Genomic DNA, 21,181 nt, shown 5'->3' with positions numbered 1-21,181 from the left:
AGGTTCAGAATATATCACCAGGTCATACACACATACAAATGATGTTGCAGATAAAAATACTATCTAATAACATTTCTAAAAATAACAAAAACCAATAACTTTCTACAACAATCAAATGCAAGCAAGAGAAGAAAATAACAACTGCCTACAGACCAGTAACAACTTCATAAACAACACTCTGTAAATCGCACACATTTTATCATGCATTTACTTGGCACATACAGCATGAAAGGGTTATGTAAAACTTTACTGGAATGAAAACAACTGATTAGCCAATTTTAATGAAGTGCCTACACATGCAAAAGTAATATACAAACAAAATCGAATGTTTACAAAGCAATAATCTAATTTCTTTTTCAAGTTTGCTTGTAGTAGTTCATATAATGATTTGAAAAGTAAATTACAAAGCAGTAAGTTTTATTTTCATTACGTTTCAGAAAACATACTTCCAGCATTTTCTGAAAACCAGAGGGATGAAAAAGACAATAACAAACCTGAATCATTTTATGCTTCTTTCTTCATAACATGGTGCAAATATCCACAATATTCTTACTATGACAAATACACATTAAACACTACAATACTTAGGATAAGTTCTAGAGCTCTAGATATTAAATATAAACAGAAATTAAAGTAATGTAACTGCAGATTTTAAAACTTATTTCTTGGATGAGTACAGCAAAAAATTCTAATACCACATTAGTTCCAAATGAATACTTAATTATTTATCCCTTTGTAGGTTTTCAATGAAATGGACAGTTATCTTGCAAATTAAAAAAAAAAATGTTATGTTTTATTTAACGACGCTCACAACTGCAGAGGTTATATCAGCGTCGCCGGATGTGCCGGAATTTTGTCCCGCAGGAGTTCTTTTACATGCCAGTAAGTCTACTGACATGAGCCTGTCGCATTTAAGCACACTTAAATGCCATTGACCTGGCCCGGGATCGAACCCGCAACCTTGGGCATAGAAGGCCAGCGCTATACCAACTTGCCAACCAGGTCGACCTTGCAAATTAAATAAAAAGATTAACTTGTACGAAGTATGTTCAAAAAAATATCGAACCTTAATTTTTCCCGCATAAACAAATTAAGCATAGGAGGCATCCTTCAATGGAGATGTATAGGGGACATTCATGTGCATGAGTGAATTTTTTCCCGCCCGCACAAAGCATCAGTCGCTGACAGTCGGCCTATGAGTGAGGAAGTATAGTCAGAGTCCATCGGATTGTCAAATGACGAAAGGACTTGAAAAGTGATACTGCACCAAATTTTGCCAAAAGCTTGTTGATACCCAAGTGGAAATCATTCACAAGATCCAACAGGCTTTCGGGAATGATGCCATGAGCATCTCACAGATAAAGGAGTGGTACAACTTCTTCGAAGATGGCCGCACATAAGTGGACAGCGAACTGCGAACCAGTATGCCTTCCACAAGCCGAAATTGACAATGTCATTGATCAAATGCAGACTTTGTTCATGCAGGATCGTCTTATCACAGTCTGAGAACTTGCGAACGAGGTGGGGGTAAGGAATTTTGACAGGACCTGTGGGCAGCGACACCATCTCGATACTGCACCAGCCCATTCTTCGCATCTGATTCAAACTTTCTTGACCAAACACAACATTCCCGTGGTTCGTCAGGCTCCCTACTCCCCCGAAATTGCTCCATGTGATGTTTGGTTATTCCCCAAGTTGAATATTCCTCTTTAAGGGACCCAATTTGAATCAAGAGAAGACATTCTGCAGAACACAATGGCCCAGCTGAACACCATTCTAGAAGATGCGTTCCAGAAGTGCTTCCAACAATGGTGGGACCACTGGGAGAAGTGTGTGCATCAGAGTGCTGCATTGGAGTTAAATCGCTCGCTTGAACTCGGTCGAGTGTCGCACCCTCGAGTGAGATACGATCAGTCGTGATACGCTCGTAATAAATAGAAGCACAGTACAGGGTCATCTCACCGACATGTCTTATCTTGTATGGAAGGCGACAGATAAGATACACATATGTTTTGCTCACATGGTAAAAATAAGGTTTTATTTTCTGCGTTTATGACAAACGTTTAATGGAACGTACCAAAACAGGAACATGAAGTTATAAATAAAATAGCATGAAAAACTTCGATATATGGTTATTATTGCTAATTAAAAATTATTCAATATTTGATTTACCACATATATAATATGATAGGTCCATACATAGTGTTCCGCCTATATACTGCGACAATGTAGAAATGTTTTACAAAATATTATTGATATAGCAGTAGATTAATAACAATATTAGTACAGAGATAACGTCACAGAAAATATAATAAAACGAATAATTATGCTGCACAACTGTTACAGACGCAAAGATTGATACACTAATTATTAGAGATTATTATTATTATTATTATTATTATTATTACTAGAAAACTTGATACAGTTCTTGCATTATCGTGATTGTGTTCTCCATTTATAATAATTACATTTACATCCAATAACATCTATCAGATGAGGCAAAAACAAAATCACTCCTGTGTGGAAAAAAAAAAAACATTTACCTACAACATTTATATTACATTTTAAAGTAAGTTTTGTAGTTGTACTATGGAGAGGTTAGTTAAACACTGCAAAGTTTTGAAATGATAAACATCTATGATGTTACTACACAGTTCATCACTGTAACAAGAACGAATGTCTAACGCTTGGCTTATACCATTCGAGGATTTATCGCTAGTGACAATTTTACCCATCATGCATGTGCGTTACCTATCGGATTATGCTATGAACTACTTGGCGCTCGAGCGAAAACATCCGATGCAGACCTCTGGTGTGCATTGCCAAGGGGACTACTTTGAAGGAGATTAGAGTAAATGTACAGTGTATGAATAAATGTATTTGTGTCGATCAAAGGTCCGATATTTTTTGAACAGACTTCATATTATTTCCTGCCATTAGAAAGTCTGGCGACCCTACTGTAGTAACTAAGGGATGGAATGCTGGCTGCTACTTAGATCTGAGTGCATGTGTGTATTCATAGGCGAGTCAGTGATGCCAAACTACGCAGGTCAGCATAATTTTCTAATTGACCATGTACTTACTTACTTACAAATAGCTTTTAAGGAACCCGAAGGTTCATTGCCGCCCTCACATAAGCCCGCCAGCGGTCCCTATCCTGTGCAAGATTAATCCAGTCTCTATCATCATACCCCACCTCCCTCAAATCCATTTTAATATTCGGCCTACCTAAAGGTCTTTTTCCCTCCGGTCTCCCAACTAACACTCTATATGCATTTCTGGATTCGCCCATACGTGCTACATACCCTGCCCATCTCAAACGTCTGGATTTAATGTTCCTAATTATGTCAGGTGAAGAATACAATGCGTGCAGTTCTGTGTTGTGTAACTTTCTCCATTCTCCTGTAACTTCATCCCGCTTAGCCCCAAATATTTTCCTTAGCACCTTATTCTCAAACACCCTGAACCTATGTTCCTAATTGACCATGTACTTAGTTATAAAAATAATAATAGGTATTTTTTTGTAATTTTAATGTATTCTATTGCCCCCTTCAATCTGCACAATTGTAACACTTCTATTCTGTGTATCAATCTGCCTGCCATCTGTGGGTGACCACTAGTATCCAGAACAATTAAACAAATAATATGATTACAAATGAACAATATAACTAAATAATAACCAATTCTAGATACGATACAAATGATTATGGAGGATGTCCACAGCTTCCTTAACCATCATAAATCTCGTACAATCTGCTGGAAAGGGTTAATTTTACATCATGTTTGATGTTGCTTCTAAAATCTAAGGCAAATAAAACTACACAGACTATATGTTGTAACGAGCACAACTTACCATTGTTTTACTTACGAAATTCACTCTTACTGAAAGAAAAAAATCTATCACATTAAAATAAATTCTTGATTGAAATGAAGAAAGCAACATTTTAATTCTGTGTAAGTATAAATAAAAATAAACATTAACATGCATGTTAAGAATTTGACAAATAAAACCACAGCATTACTTTACACAAAAACATCATAACCACATACGAAATGTTCCTACATACTCATAACTGGAGACCAGCACAATACGAAGAAATTTTTTTCCAAACTATGAAAATTTAAAATAAATATTTCAATACTAAAATATCTTCGTTTGTAAACCAGTTGGGGCAGGGTTACATAATTACTTACAAAACAAATGTTCAGAGATTAATAGTTTAGTCTAAATTTAATATGCTGACATATTAAATCTGTATAATTACACAGTTTTTCAGGAACAACAAATCCTTACCTGAATTCAAGAACTAGGTAACTAGATTTTTTACACTAAGACAATAAAAAATTCTTGCATGGTCTGGACTCAACATTGATTACAATACAACTTTTCTATATTTTCCAGCATAAGATTACACATTTTGCCAGTTAATCTTGTTCTGTATGTAGTTGCAAAAAAAATTAATCAGGCAGAAAAATTGATTACTGAAACCCATTTAAAACAGGTTTGTTCCAGCAAGCAATTCAGAACACATTCTGAACTAATACCGACTTCTTTCGACGCATGCGCCAGTTGTGTACGGTATCAGAACTAGTTCAGGATTTTACATTGTTGGAACATTTCTTGAACTCTTCTTTCATAGTCTTCGAAGTTTCTTCTCATATTAAAATTATATTCATTTTTTGAACTTAATTCTTCCAAATCACTCATGATGGGACTATTTTTTTATTTTAACCTGCCTAGTCTCGAAGCATTTTAACCATAACCTCAGATTAAACATCTGTGCATGTGTTAGCAGTTCAGAATTCCCAGTTCCTGCTCTTAATTTGGAACTAAATGACATTGTTTATCCACCCACTTCCAGCTAACCAGGGGTAGCCGCTTGGCTAGTGGTAGCCTACGAGACTCTTACTGTCTTCTTTCATGTTAAGGAATTTCTGTACAGCTCTCAAAACTAAATTTTCCATTTTTGTAACATATTAGAGCTTGAAATCCAAGTTCTGTCCGCAGTCAGGAGGTAAAGCAAGCTTTAGGACTGTGAAACAGCTGTTTGTGTCCGTGTCTGAGAGTGTCCGTAATTGAGAGTTTAATTTACCATTATTTCTATATTATTTTAGTTGGGACATAAAAATCTCTCTGTATATGAGGAGTGTCCGTATCTTGTGGGTGTCCGTAAGGAGAGGTTTCACTGTACTAGTTCTTCTCAACTAGTCTTTGATTAAATAGCTATGAAGGTCTTTGCTGAAGTGTGTGTGCATTTTTTAGTAGTATGTTGGCAAATTTGCTACATATGCAGGGCATTAACAATTTTATAATATATATATTTATATATATTATATATATTTTGATGTACCGAAGTACATATGATATTTCCATGCAGATATTCTGCGTCATCATATGATGAAAGAGTGATGGAACGGAGAAAAATTCTCTCCGGTGCCGGGATTTGAACCCGGGTTTTCAGCTCTACGTGCTCATGCTTTATCCACTAAGCCACGCCGGATACAACCCCGACGCCGGTCAGAATCGTCTCAGATTAAGCTCCATCTCTTGGGTTCCCTCTAGTGGCCGCCCTCACCACTACGTCATAGATGTCTATGAGCGCAGGACCGAAGTCCATACATGTGTTGAGGTGCACTTGAATGAGTGACTGGTTGGCCGGGATCCGACGGTATGGGTGCCGTCTTAAATCACAAAGTGATTTATTACGCATATCATATATATTTTGATGTACCGAAGTACATATGATATTTCCATGCAGATATTCTGCGTCATCATATCATGAAAGAGTGATGGAACGGAGAAAAATTCTCTCCGGCGCCGGGATTTGAACCCGGGTTTTCAGCTCTACGTGCTGATGCTTTATCCACTAAGCCACGCCGGATACAACCCTGACGCCGGTCAGAATCGTCTCAGATTAAGCTCCATCTCTTGGGTTCCCTCTAGTGGCCGCCCTCTCCACTACGTCATAGATGTCTATGAGCGCAGGACCGAAGTCCATACATGTGTTGAGGTGCACTCGAATGAGTGACTGGTTGGCCGGGATCCGACGGTATGGGCGCCGTCTTAAATCACAAAGTGATTTATTACGCATATCATATATATTTTGATGTACCGAAGTACATATGATATTTCCATGCAGATATTCTGCGTCATCATATGATGAAAGAGTGATGGAACGGAGAAAAATTCTCTCCGGCGCCGGGATTTGAACCCGGGTTTTCAGCTCTACGTGCTGATGCTTTATCCACTAAGCCATGCCGGATCAACCCCGACGCCGGTCAGTATCGTCTCAGATTAAGCTCCATCTCTTGGGTTCCCTCTAGTGGCCACCCTCTCCACTACGTCATAGATGTCTATGAGCGCAGGACTGAAGTCCATACATGTGTTGAGGTGCACTCGAATGAGTGACTGGTTGGCCGGGATCATATATATATATATATATATATATATATATATATATATATATCATATGCGTAATAAATCACTTTGTGATTTAAGATGGCGCCCATACCGTCAGGTCCCGGCCAATCAGTCACTCATTCGAGTGCACCTCAACACATGTATGGACTTCGGTCCTGCGCTCATAGACATCTATGACGTAGTGGAGAGGGCGGCCACTAGAGGGAACCCAAGAGATGGAGCTTAATCTGAGACGATTCTGACCGGTGTCGGGGTTGTATCCGGCATGGCTTAGTGGATAAAGCATCAGCACATAGAGCTGAAAACCCGGGTTCAAATCCCGGCGCCGGAGAGAATTTTTCTCCGTTCCATCACTCTTTCATCAATTTTATAATAGCTCACCAGTCAGGAAAATTTTCACAAATCAGCATGGTCTAACTACAAAAATACATTTTAAAAAAGTCCGAATTTTTTTTCGTCAAATAAAAATTTTCACTTGTCACAAACGAGCACATGAATGCTTTTTTCAAGCCGTGCACATATGGTTGTAATGCAGTGAGATTCTGAATAAACATGTTCCCAATCTTCTCCATCAAAGGTCTCCCCAATCATTACTGTGATACCTGTTAACTAGAGTTGAGAACACTCCGTAATTAAACATTAAATGTTGAACACAATTTAAATTTTGACTCAGAAACCCACAGAAATAATTAAATAACCATATATGTTTCAGCACAACAAAACTTTTTATGAAGAAAATTCTGATAAAAATAATGGTGCCAAGCAAAAGCTAGAAAGAAAATGTATACAAAGCTCACGAAACTGTTGATACACATAAAACAAACATGTAGCACACTGCTAGTAATCACACAATTGTGAACTCTGGTAATATCACAGTAGCAATGACTTATTGCATAAACACACAAAAACATCTCAAACTGAAAATAAATTCAAACCTACTCATTCACAAACATTATAATAAATACTTGTACATCACAATTACTGCAACTGAGAAGAAAAAAGTGCTTTAACTGTAATGTTAATAACCAGGCTGAAGAGTTGAGTGTATACCACCATGCAGTATCTGTCTTATCTGCAAGTGCCTTCACACGGACGGGTATATTAGTATCAAGCCCACCAGATGAAGTGCCTAGAAGTCAACATGGAATCGTCACTGAAGAATGTGTGGATATTACCTCATCTGAAGAATTTTCCTAAAAAATTGTTTTGGCGTTTCTTTACAGCAAACAAGAATTTATGATTATTAAAGACGAAAACCACACAATATTACCGAGGTGCAAGAACTATATCCTGTAAGTAGATGTCAATTTTGTGAGGCTGTTCTAAGGTGCATGACAAAGAAACTGATACTAATCTCTTCTTGCTTCCAGATGAAACTTGGTTGCATTTCCGTGATCATGTAAATTTCCACTTCAACCAACACTGGAGCTTTGAAAAATCTGATCACATCCTACATGAAGTGCCTCTCCATGATACGAAAATAGAGCATGGTGCACCACTAGTGGTCACAAGGTAATAGGACTATGTTTCTAAAGGTACGGTCACATGTTGCTACTTTTGCTGTGCAACTTTTGTACTGCATCTGCAAAAGTTGCATGTCGTGTTCTCACGTAAGCCAAAAGTAGCGCGCTGCACACTACTTTTCATGCAACTGGAGGTTGCGAGTCTGTTCACACACAAGGCACTACTTTTGCAGCTGCAATCTAGCTGCAGCCTTCCATCTCCATGTTGAATTTTCAATATACATTTTGTGGTTATGTTCGCATTAGAGTTTCAGATTATGAAACTCATGTGATAGCTTACTTATCTATTATTTGCTTTTCTGTCCTAACTAGTATTCAGAAATTGGCATTAATTTTACTATAAAGCTATTAAAAACGCCTATATACTTAAATGATAATCAACAGCATATTCTCGTAATTAATATTTGGAACCCTCCTGTTTAAAACTATGCTATGGAAAATTTGCAGTATTTTGTACTACAGCACTGCGAAAGTAGCGATTTGTGACCGTACCTTAATGCTACCATCTTTTTGACAATAATTAAAAAAAAAAAAAAAACATTTTTAGTACCTTTTGTCGTGAGTTAACTAAAAGGGAGTGTAATTTTGTACATATTCAACACAATTCTGCCAAAGCACATATACTATAGTCATTGCTTTGATGCAAGCAATTTGTAAAGTTTTTCACGACAATCATTAGCAATAATCTGTTAATCCCCTTACAACCCCAAATTTAAGGGCATGTAACTATCTCTGTGAAGTACACAAATCAAATCCTTGCACCTTGAAACCTATATCTTTGATAACAATGTCTCTATATTTCCAAAGATATTAAATGCAATGAGTGATTGGCAGTTTCTTAAAAAGATGCCAAAAATGTTTGGAAAATAGAGACAGGCAGTTTCAACATCTCCTTCATTAGTTCTGGTGAAGAAATGACTTTGTAAATGTTTACTTTCAATAAATTAATTCGCAAATGTTAGCTGTTTCGTCTGACTTTGGGACACAATAATGGAAGTGGGCCCAATAACAAGACGAAAATTGACAGAGAACCACTCAACTTTTCAGCCGCTATTTATAAAGACAGACAGATCTATTGCAGCATGCCAACAATAATCAAACATAGGTTAAGTGGGCTATTTCAAATCACTGCTGTGCAAACAACACGAAGGACATAGTGAACTCACTCCATCGATTGGTGTTATATCTGGGCGGGACATTATCACTGTTCATCGTATTGCCAAAAATGGGATCGTCTGTAAGTAACAACATGTTGGGCTAAATTAGACAAGATATCCCTACCAAATACAAAGGGGCTGGTGTTACATAAATGGAGACCTGTTACAAGGCACAACTGAAAATAATTCAATAAAATTTACAACTGTAACAACTACCCATCAAGATATGTGATACATTCTTCAGCCCTACCAAATGTTCATAAATTCACATTACACATCAGTGACATAACACATCTTATAATTCCATAATATTTGGAAACAGGAGAAATTTCTATTTTACAACAATCCGACACAATGAATAATTTTGAGGGAAAAATTGTTCCGGGCCGGGTATCGAACCCGGGATCGTTGGTTAAATGTACAAACGCTCTACCAACTGAGCTACCCGGGAACTCTGCCCGACACCGATCCAACTTTTCCCTCTATATCCACAGGCCTCAAAGTGGGCTGACAACCGTCAAGCAACCAACACTGTGTGACTTAAATTGTGGTTTTCTGTTAACGAACAGTGACGTGTATTATGCAAATCAAGCTTTCAGGTGTAACTCCTTGTAAAGTTGATTTGAATCATTTTTCCCTCAAAATTATTCAAATCAACTTTACAGGGAGTTATACCTGAAAGCTTGATTTGCAATCCGACACAATGTCCTGCTTGAATCAATAATGATTCACATAAATATAATTCAGGTAAATGTCTATTAATAAACCAATAAGCAGAATATATTATACAGTATTCCTACGCTATGACATTTCATTAATCATTCTGTAAGGGATATTGAGCTTGGATAAATATTTACCTATCCTGTGTAATGAGGTTCGTGGGTTCAAATCTAGCTGGAAACAAATGATTATGAAGGACAATAAAAATCTTAAGCAGGGCTTTCTTTGGAAGGGAAGTGAAGTTGAGATTTATACAATACAGTACAATGTTTTATTTTCGCTAGCAGAGTTAAGGCCATAAGGTCTTCTCCTCCACTCAACCAGCCTTAATCAATACAACAGTGACATACATATTTAAATTATGAATATTTATAATAATAATCCATGGCGCTACAGCCAACGAGGGGCCAAGACAGACCAGCCGGCTGCTGGCCTCGCGGCCACATGCCGAAGCAGAGGTGGACGATCATCGAACCAGAATGGAGATATCGTGTGGTTAGCACGATGAGCCCCCAGCCCTTATAGCTGGTTTGCGTAACCGGATTTCGCTACCTATCATAGCTTCCCAAGTGCATCACGATGCTGGGTGGGCACCGGTCCCATACACTAGCCGAAATTTTATGAGAAAATTTCTTTCTCCATGAGGACTCGAACCAGCGCGCATTCCGTAATGCGTGTTCCAGGCAGAATGCCTTAGACTGCGACACCACAGCGCGGGATTTATATTTACAATACACTAGGCCCGATTGTATAAACCATTTAATCTTAGATCAGAGGTTAAATTGATCCTTGTTTCAGCTGAACTTGGAATTTTGTGTTGTATAAAGTCTAATCTGAGATTAATTTGTCTCAAACTAAAGTCAACTTTGACTGAAGAAATTTCTCCGATTAAGTTAGATGATCCAAGTTCAGTTATTTCTTTTCTGTTTGAAATATACGAGCGACAGATTGTGCAAATAAAATATCCATTATTATTAATATTAATAGATATGATAGGTACATTTATATATATTCCTTTCAATTTCTTGCCTTAATACACAAACAATCTTATATTTTATAAGGCTCTATCATGTTCAGCAGTATCAAATAACATAACCTATAATTATATTATGTTTATACCAACCATTAATTATTAATGGATATGATAGGTACATTCATAAATGTTCAATTAACTGTATTACTAAACGAAAATTGTTGTTTTATAAAGCTTTATTATGTTTAGCAGTATCAAACACCATAACATGATAACTCGGAGAACAGTCAACCTTCTTCTTATTGTCCGCCATTATTATGTACATTGCACAAATAAACCAGTGTCTCCAACAGAGTGTACGGAAAGTTGCGAAAAAGTAGTTGTAAAGTCTCTAGATTTCTCATTATCAACAAAGAAAGATTAAATTTTGTCACTATGGGGTGCTAAAAAGGTCACTAAATCCCTATTTAAGCAATATAAAAGTTAAAAGAAATTGTTGTTGAAAAAGAGTTAAAGTCGCTAGATTGGCGACACTGAACAAACCTGTCCGCGCATCACGTATTTCGCCTGTTTATGCGATGTTGCCAAATCCTTTTCACGTGAACTTAGATTGCATTTGAACCAAGGTAATTTGATCGCAGAAAAGTTTTATACAATAGAAGAAGTGTCTGAACTCGGTTCACTTTTCGATCTTCGATCAAAGTTGATCTTTAGTCAGGGAGTTTTATACAATTGGGCCTAAAGATTCTTCAACAATATTCTTCAGTTAAATTTTAATGACTAGTACATGTTTATTTAATTTGAGATAAAGCCTATATAAAAAATAACTTAATTTATGAGCTGATTGTGTAATTCAATTCAGTCTATATGCAATATGTAAAAAATTATAATTAAGCTGAGATAGCTAGTCGGTTAAATGATTTACAGCACATACAAAAAATGGTGTCATTAAGTGAGAGAAATGGGCGTGCTCCTGACAGCCACTTTTCACTCAGGTAAAAATTCACCTTCCTACTTCACCAGACATAAGAGAAATGCATAAATACCAGGACACCTTGTCTACTGCTTTCTATGAGTTCATAAATAATGTAAAGTCACACAGATAGTACTTACTAGATGAATTAAAGATGGGATTGTTTTCGAAGTTTGCAAAAGAAGGTTGTGTGGAGGCAGACACCACTTGCGAAGAGGAACTGAAAGGGTCTGCAGATCCGAAATCTGCCAGGAACTCGTTTGAGGGCTTATCTGGTGTGAACATGTTGTCATCAGGTAATGTGACTGACGTCTGAAAACAAACAAACAAAATCACTGCCATATATATACAGAAAATCGACTGTGGATAAACTTTCTGCAATTCAGTTCAAGGAAGAGTGAAGAATCCTGGAAGCCGTGTTTCTTACACCATTCAAATAAATGCATATGTTAATCTATGCAAAATACCAGACTTAGAAAGATGACTGCTTTAAATTTAAAAGAAAAATCTTAAAAATAGTCTGATACAACTTCTGTGACTGTCAAGGTTTTACCAGAAAAAAATGTTTTCTGAGTCTAACATTTTTTAAAATGAGAACAGACAGTCATTGGTGAAGCAGTCGTTCGATACTCTGTTGTGTTTTGAGCGCAAGGTCATTGGCAATGGCATTCACATTCAGTCGAAATGTTGTTGTTGTGTTGCTGTTTTCTAATGCCAGGCGTTTGACAATAAAGTCATTTGACCTCTTGCACTCCAATATTTTTCAAAGATATTATCATGGCCAGCCACTGAAGCACAGATTTTGAGGTGTTCCGAATCCATTTCTTGTCAGTCGAAATGTAAACAAATAACTAAACTACTATCAATCTTAAAAACACGGTATTTTACACATTAAAAATAGAATTGTAAGAAATAATTAAATTTCACTAGATATTTTGTTCAGCAAGCCGATATGTACTATATACATAATTTTGCAGTTTATATCATTTACACCCTGTATAATTATATAAATACTAGTCTCTGACGAGCTGATCAGTTTCATTCTGGTTGCTCAGTCCACTGCAAAACAACACTCAAAATGCAAAATTATCCAGTGAATAACATAGACAGCCTACAAAAGTGCGTTAAAATTTATTTATTTAAACTGGTGGAGTTTAAGGCCACCAGGCTTTCTCTACCACACTACCAGAATACAAATAGGCATATACAAAAAACAAATGCAGAGAGAAGTAGTAAATAAAAAATAGAAATCAAATTACAAACACAAATATAAAAAGCACAAATGCAAAAGTGCAAAAAGAGGGGAATAAAAAAAAATACAAGTAGAAAGATAAGACCACAATGAACACAAAAGGTACTAATGCAATATATTGACTGCCTAATACATTAGTGATTGAAGAAAATGACTCAAATATCTAAAAATAAGAAAATGATTGTACAAATATCAAGAGAAACAAAACAGTAACAATTTCGAAACATTTGCCATAAGTTAGTATACTCAGTTCACTTCACTGCACTCTATACAGTAAGAAGATGCTAATAAGTTTGTTTTTGAATACCGGTGTGTTAAATTCAGACAGCCTCTGATGTCACTGGGTAGGGTATTCCACAAGTGTGATAGAGAGATTGTGTATGATGATGAATACGATGATGTCTTATGTGTTGGTATTGCTCAGCGATGGGGAACAGCCTCTCTCAAAGAGCTTAGCTTCTGCTTTATTAGTTGCTGTTTTACTTAGGTATTCATATTGACTGCTCTGTTTACAATATGAGTTCCCTGTCCTTGAATGGCTACTTTGCGTGCGTGTGTGGAGATTGTGATACGATGCAGGGGCGGCCCGTCCCTATGTGCTACAGTGCTACAGCACAATGATAATTTTTGCTCAAATAATGTATTTGTAATACCATAGTATTTGATCTGTCATTTGACAATTTCCCGTGGTTATGTTCATGACGCGTTATAGAGTGTTTAGTCTTCGCTCTTTGGTGCCTCAGGGGGTTTGTTGTGCTACTCAAAACTCCACATGAGAATGTAGACAATTATGCACATGTGCGAAGCTAAAATCACTGCTCTGATTGGCTATTTTTACGCGGGAAAGTGCTGTAGTCAGCTTCAGCACTACACAGCTTGGAGATTGCAAAAGTAAAGTGTAAAGAAAGAATGCTTGTTTGTGGAGGAACTCGGAACTATTTACAATATATTTGGTAATTCAAGTGTCCGACTGCTGCTGCCATCTACCTGTAGAAGTTGCTATACTATGCTGAACAAAAGAGTGTTCCAGATACAACTTGGATTTCTATACGGAAGACCTGACTTCCGAAATATAGATGGCTGTTCAATTGTCACAATACATAGCCTCCAACAATTTACAGGATCCATTCTGTGAAGTAACGAAGTTGTTAAATATTTTGGTTACAACACCAATGACCACTGCTGAGCCAGAAAGATGTTTTTCTTGCTTGAAACGCATAAAAACGTTTTTAAGGAACACTATGTCCAGGATCGTCTCACTGCTCTTGCAATACTGTCAACAGAAAAGAATATGATGTCCAAGATGGAGGGGTTTAACACCAAATGACAAGTTCTGCAGTAAGAAAAAACGTCGTATGGACTTCATATTTCATCACTAGGCGAGACTCAAGATAAATACATACAAGTGTAAGCCTATACAGTAGGCCGACATAGAGATTGTAGCACACTCATTATTTTGACCACCACCCGCTACTGATACGATGATAGGTAACTGAAGCAGAGGCAAGGTAGGTAGGTAGGTAGATGTAGACGTGTGACGGATTTTGAAAAGAACAAGGGAATGAAATTTTCTACGTTCATTAAGCCGTAGCCTTTTAGAAACAGAAACATAGGAAAACCATCACAAAGTGAAATGAGAGCATAACACATCAAAGGACTTAAAACTAGAAGGACTTTATTTTTATTATTATTATTATTATTATTATTATTATTATTATTATTATTAAAATAACTTACTTGCACATTGAGGGTGAGAGATTTTGCTTGTGAGCCGAGAAGAATGGACAAAGGTTTGATATCCGAAGCTATTGTAGTAACAGTCGTAGTTGTGGTTGTTGCAGGAGTGGCGACGTGAATGGGCGTCCCTGTTCGCGATTGGGGTTGAGTTCCGGGAGGTGAAAATCCAACAGAACCATTGTTCTTGGCGGCAGCAGATGGTTCTAAATAATACCTGCAATGATACCAATGACACTGAAGAGTTCAATCACAGCTACCAGTTAAGTTGTCAATTGTTTGCAGTTAAGAATGATTATTTTATTTTATGCAAAATTGTGCTAAGAATTGCTTACAATGTACTCACAAATGGCTTTTAAGGAACCCAGAGGTTCATTACTGCCCTCACATAAGCCGTCATCAGTCCCTAACCTGAGCAAAATTAATCCAGTCTCTACCATCATATCCCACCTCCCTCAAATCCATTTTAATACTATCCTCCCATCTACGCCTTGTCTCCTCAAAGGTGTTCCAACTAACACTCTATATGCATTTCTACATTCATTCATACATGCTACATGCCCTGCCCATCTCAAATGTCTGGATTTAATGGTCCTCATTACGTTCAGTGAACAATAAATACAATGCATGCAGTTCTGTGTTGTGTAACTTTCTCCATTCTCCTGTAACTTCAGCCCCCTCAGCCCCAAATATTTTCCTAAGCACTTATTTTCAAACACCCTTAACCTCATTCCTCTCTCAAAGTGAGAATCCAAGTTTCACAACCATACAGAGCAACCGATAATATAACTGTATTATAAATTCTAACTTTCAGTTTTTTCGAGAGCAGACTGGATGATAAAAGCTTCTCAACCGAATAATAACAGGCATTTCCTATATTTATTCTGCGTTTAATTTCCTCTCAAGTGTCATTTATATTTGTTATTGTTGCTCCAAGGTATTTGAATTTTCCCACCTCTTCAAAGGATAAATTTCCAAATTTTATATTTCCATTTCGTACTATGTTCTGGTCACAAGACATAATCATATACTTTGTCTTTTCAGGATTTACTTCCAAACCTACCTGCTTACTTAGTTCAAGTAAAATTCCCGTGTTTTCCCTAATCGTTTGTGGATTTTCTCCTAACATATTCACATCATACCCATAAACAAGCAGCTGATATAACCCGTTCAATTACAAACCCTCTCTGTTATCCCGGACTTTCGTAATGGCATATTCTAGAGCAAAATTAAAAAGTAAACGTGATAGTGCTTCTCCCTGCTTTAGCACGCAGACAGAAACTGGCCTATATGGACTCTGCTATAAGTTTCATGGAGACACATTTTAATTAATCAAAGTAGTGTTCTAAGAACTGCTACAAGTGCGAAAACAATAAAGATATCCAGGAATGTTACTTCATTGGAAATTAAATTAAACATTATTAGTGATTATGAAGCTGGCAAAAAATTGTGGCAAACAAAATTCCAAATACAATGATCAGAACAAATATTGATGAAAAGAGTAAATATATTAATAAAAACCTTTGTAAAATTAGCAGTGTCTACAACAAGTGAAGTAATGGAAGCTAGTCATTACATTATGATGAAAATGGAGCATTTACTGTCAAAACATGTGCTTCAGTGTTCATTGAACTTTACAGCATTTATTAAGCTTTTCTGTGAAAGTTCTATAAAAAGAAGTAATGAATTTAATATCAATTTTATTGTATTTAAAACAATGTGGTCATGTGAACAGATAATATTTTTTGTAACAGATACGTATTTTTGTTTAAAGTTATAACCTAAAAGTTTTTATTCTTGGAATGAATTGCAACTATCACAGTTTTGTGGAATGAATTAGTGATGATAATCGAAGATTCACAGTATTTTCAATAATAACATTTAACTATGTTTTCAGGAGTAATACAATATTGTTCTTTCAACATATTCTAAATCAGCATGTATACAAATTACTTTTAGTGTTGCTGTTGGTTTATTCAGGATATTTGCAAAGTGGTTCAAGGATCACTTGTAACTGCAGTTCATATGAAATTGACAGCAATGTGTTTACAAACCCAACAAATAGGAGACTGTGCCAAGAAATATACTTGCTTCCAACTTCATACGTGACCTTCACCAAAAATATCTTCTAAAGCAAGATGCCAATTCTATGTGCTAAAGAAGTCCGACAATGAAGTGTTCAATAAATAAAACCAACCTCTTTTTTTCATATTTTGCTACCATAAAGTCTTTTATCTGTTGCTCATCTTTGGTGTCATGGGTGTGGTTTGTATCATACAACCCCAACCAGATTCTTCTGCAATACTGAAACAGAAATTCAAAGACAACTTTTCACCAACCTCTTCTGCAGCAATGTATTCATACACGAAAATCGTTATATTAAAATTTAAAAAATTCGTGATGAAGGCAGACTAATAATACACAATGAAAACTTTTTAGATCCTAAGAACTGTAAATGTCCACCACTGGAAGAAGCCACATATGTGAAATATCTGGTACCATTATTGATCAGAATTTAAAATGTTCTTATAACATTACTTATCTTTGTAGTAGACTTTGTAAAATAATTAATAAATTTCTTAACCTTTGATGTTGCTTACCCATTCCAGTTCTGCATAATGTTTATTTAGCTTTTTTTCAGTCTATTATTCAATATGACATTATTGTTTGGTGTGGAATTACAAAAAATAATCTAAATCTGTTAAATTTATTTAAAAAACGAATAGTTAAAATTGGTTTAAAGAAACGTTTTGATCATCCAACTAAAATAATTTACTCTGAGTGTTAAAATTTTATCATAAAAATCGAAATACAGTAAAATCCCTTATAACTGGCACCAAAGGGAAGGCTAGTTCAAATATGAGATTTTGCCGGTTAATTGAATAAATACCGGTATACAAAAACAAAAGTTCGAATTTCATGGTGCCAAATCTTGGAACAGAAGCCACATGAAGCTTATTTCTCTATCACTTGCTCATAACTGAATAAACATAAAAACTGTGTGGATTTTCCGTATTAAAACACATCATAAAACACAAATAGTACACTAATTCTAGGTTCAGATATTGACTGAAAATGAAAGTTCGTGCGAACTTCCTAATGTGGCAACACTGACTTTCAGTGGTAACCTAATCTTTAAACATCAAAGAATAAAATAAAAATTAGCCTAAATTAAACAATCGAAATTCTGGCCATTTTCATTAAAGTCTCCCCTTAACAAATATCGAGCTAAGCCCTACAAGAAATGGGCCATGGATATACATCTTCCATCAGAGAATTTCGGCATTTTCCAAATAATTAATTAAATAAATTTCCTTTGCAAAGACAGGTGTTCACGTATCATTTAAAATACGCTTCTCCTTCCAATTCCCCTTTACTTCATTCATTCTTCCCACACAGCCCATCTCATTCCATTCTCTAATTATTTTTTGATATGGTGTATTTGGACTACTGCAGTTCAAAACCCAATAGTTAAACACCATAAACCAAAATTTGGAGATTTTTGACATATTTATGTCTATATCGAAGGGTTACTATTCCTTAAAGTAATTTTAATAGAAGACATATTTATGTCAAATTCTTTGGAATCAAGTTCCACTGTCCATTTTCTTTTTTATTTCACTTAAATATCAGGGTTCTTTACCACATTTCCACTTGAAACACAAAAAAGTTGTCTATACAGGGTGATTCACGAGGAAAGGTAAAAAATTTAGGATACGATATCTTAGGCCATTTCGAATGAAAAAGTTCATATGAACATAGGTCCGTTTTCGAACGATGGCGGAGCTAGATGCATTTTTTTTGGTGAATCAGACGTTACCATATGCTGCTAACTTGAGACAAGGTCACCAATCGCAATGAATGACGTAACAGTGGAATTTGCGTTGTGAGCGATGTAGATAAGAGAAGAGAAACAAACCGTGTGGTGGGGCATTACAAATGTCACAACAAATACACTATCACTTATCGGTTCACAGCAGTTCAGTCAGCTACCTACAGTACAGTAGTTATACAGGTTCAGTTATCGGAAGTGTTAAGTTGTGTTTTTCAAGATGCCTTATAAATTTTCGACTACAGAATACGCTGATATTGTGTATGTTTATGGTTTGTGAGATGGAACTACATTGCATGCCGTCACTGAATATGAACGACGCTTTCTGAACAGAAGGGCACCATATCGAAGAGTATTTACTGTCTATGGGGTTGGATGAAAGACTTGGTATAGCAAAGGAACGAGGAAACGAGAGAGGCGCTAATCGACCGTATTTTGGATGCGGCATAAAAACAGCTATGTGCAACTCTCCCGAGCGAGGAGTGCGATTCACGCACGAGCACAACAGTGCATTGAAGCAGAAGGAGGTACCTTTGAAAATGTGAAAGGTGAATATAAACTTTAAATTTGTCCATTATCTGCCTCTAAATGCGAGTTAGTACAATGGAATCTCAGAAGTTTTTGTGAAATCAAAGAGCCATATCTCCGTAACCGTTCGAAAACGGACCCATATTCATACGAACTTTTTGACTCAGAATGACTTGAGAATTCACATCCTAAATTTTTTACCTTTCCTCGTGAATCACCCTGTATAACAAGTCAACAGAGTGTAGAACATCACACTCTCAACAATGTGCTCACTTTTAAAAGTGAATGTATAACGAAATAAAGCTGTATTAATGTTGTAATCCATTACATTACATTCGCTGTGATGCGAGATCTTTCAGGTCTTGCAATGTGTCATACGTAGATGCCGAAACATCCAACATTCTGGAGCTTATCACCAAGGAATGTAATGAGTGGAATCTGTTGCACTGTTACCAAGCAGGGCAGGGGCAGTTGGATGTTCCTGCATCTATGGCAAGGTACAAAAACCCAACACATTTCAGATCAGAATGAGCAACATCAGGGTTTCAAATCATAGCATTACATTCATATTTCAAAACGTACCTCATTTCCTCGAGATTTTATTAGTTCCACTTCTTCAGGACTGAAACTTGCCATGGATATAGACTTCACTCTGTGTGGTGGCGTCAAACCACGCCTGAAACACCATCAGAATTATCACACTAGAGTCTCCCCTCCTGTACCACAACTAGGGCTTAAGGACGAAAATTACAACAAAGTACAGTATACAGGGAGTTTCATAATCATAGGTATATAGTGTAGAGGTGAATGAAGGAGAATAAAACAAAGCAAAAAGTTCTACTAAACATAGGTCAGGAAACCAACAGTTTCCGAAATATATCATCACTATGATCACCAACTGAATACATTCATATATTTGCAACCTCATTTCTACCTGGCAGACTTAATGGTCACATAATGCAACATGAACTATGAGACCTCTTGGATGACTTGCCTCTTTGGTAAAGGCAGCTGCTGTGGTACATGCATGACGGAGCACCAACTCATTTGAACATTAGAGAGAGTTCTTATGTACAAGTTTTCACAAAAGGTGTAAAATTCATGGCCTCCCAGGTCCCCGGATTTCAATCGTTTGGTCTTTTTTGAGATATTTGAAATGTTTTGTGCATTACAGCCCTGTTCATGTTAACGAAACTAGGGAACACATAGTCAATGCTTTAGAGATATGCCACAATTTTCAAACATGTACGAATGTTAATGAGTAAATGTCCTGATGACTGTAACTTACTGACGAGATATAAAACCCCATAATTTCGGAAACAGCTGGTTTCCAGATCTGTGTTTATTAATACTTTTTTGCTTGTTCCTTTATCCTCTACTCACCCATGTGGTTTATACCTATAATTAAGAAACACCCTGTATAAATACACATATAGTTTGACAACTTCAAGTGAAACCCCGTAAAACACGCCAACTTCTGGAATCTCTCTCATTCTTTCTTCTCTCTCCCTCGCTCCTCGTCATTCAGTCACCAATCACCACGTAAATATCTGAGAGGGTGTGTGCAGGCATCGCGACCAATAGAAGAACCACTCTCCAGTATTACCACAATGACGGATTCTTCATTTTTGCCTCGACTGTCGGCTAGGAAGGTTCCATTATGCTAGCATTGCAGGCAACTAGTCAACCTTTTAATGCCTTTGTTAGCAGGTTTGACAAACTGTGAGTGGAGCTGCAAGTACATAGTGCATAGTGCTCTCTCCCTTCCCCCCGTGCTTTCTCACTTGCTCCTCCCCAAGACAGCCAGCGCTCACGTAGTAACTCGGTCAGGGTTTCAGTTCGATTTGTCAATCTATAGAATGTATTACGTCTTATTAATACATTAAAAATTACATGAGAACAGCAGTTAGCTGGTCAGTCTTAGCCCTCTATCGTGCCATAGATTCAGATCCTAATTCTACTACTTCTCTACTAAGAACAGTGGTTATCACATTAAGCCTGAGGCTATTTGACTCTGACAAGCAACGAAAAGTAGAAATAAATTCGTACAGGCCTAGAAAAAATTTTC

General features: G+C 36.6%; 1 protein-coding gene across 3 annotated transcripts in view; it reads right to left on the bottom strand.

Moving 5' to 3' along the window:
* drongo (Arf GTPase activating protein drongo) overlaps nt 1–21,181 on the bottom strand; it is an 88,357-nt gene that overhangs the window by 30,805 nt on the left and 36,371 nt on the right. For 2 of the 3 annotated variants that reach the window (XM_069836315.1, XM_069836317.1), the window contains exons 2-6: nt 19,696–19,789; nt 16,951–17,057; nt 14,757–14,970; nt 11,908–12,079; nt 9,111–9,179 (exon numbers count right to left, since the gene is read on the bottom strand). In XM_069836315.1, the coding sequence (XP_069692416.1) occupies nt 9,111–9,179; nt 11,908–12,079; nt 14,757–14,970; nt 16,951–17,057; nt 19,696–19,789 (656 nt within the window). The remainder of the gene's footprint in view (nt 1–9,110; nt 9,180–11,907; nt 12,080–14,756; nt 14,971–16,950; nt 17,058–19,695; nt 19,790–21,181) is intronic. The other variant, XM_069836316.1, reaches the window with a different exon arrangement.

The sequence above is a fragment of the Periplaneta americana genome, chromosome 9, assembly GCF_040183065.1.
Source record: "Periplaneta americana isolate PAMFEO1 chromosome 9, P.americana_PAMFEO1_priV1, whole genome shotgun sequence".
NCBI lineage: Eukaryota > Metazoa > Arthropoda > Insecta > Blattodea > Blattidae > Periplaneta > Periplaneta americana.
Note: the sequence above shows the minus strand (reverse complement) of the source record. Positions and strands in the feature narration are given on the sequence as shown.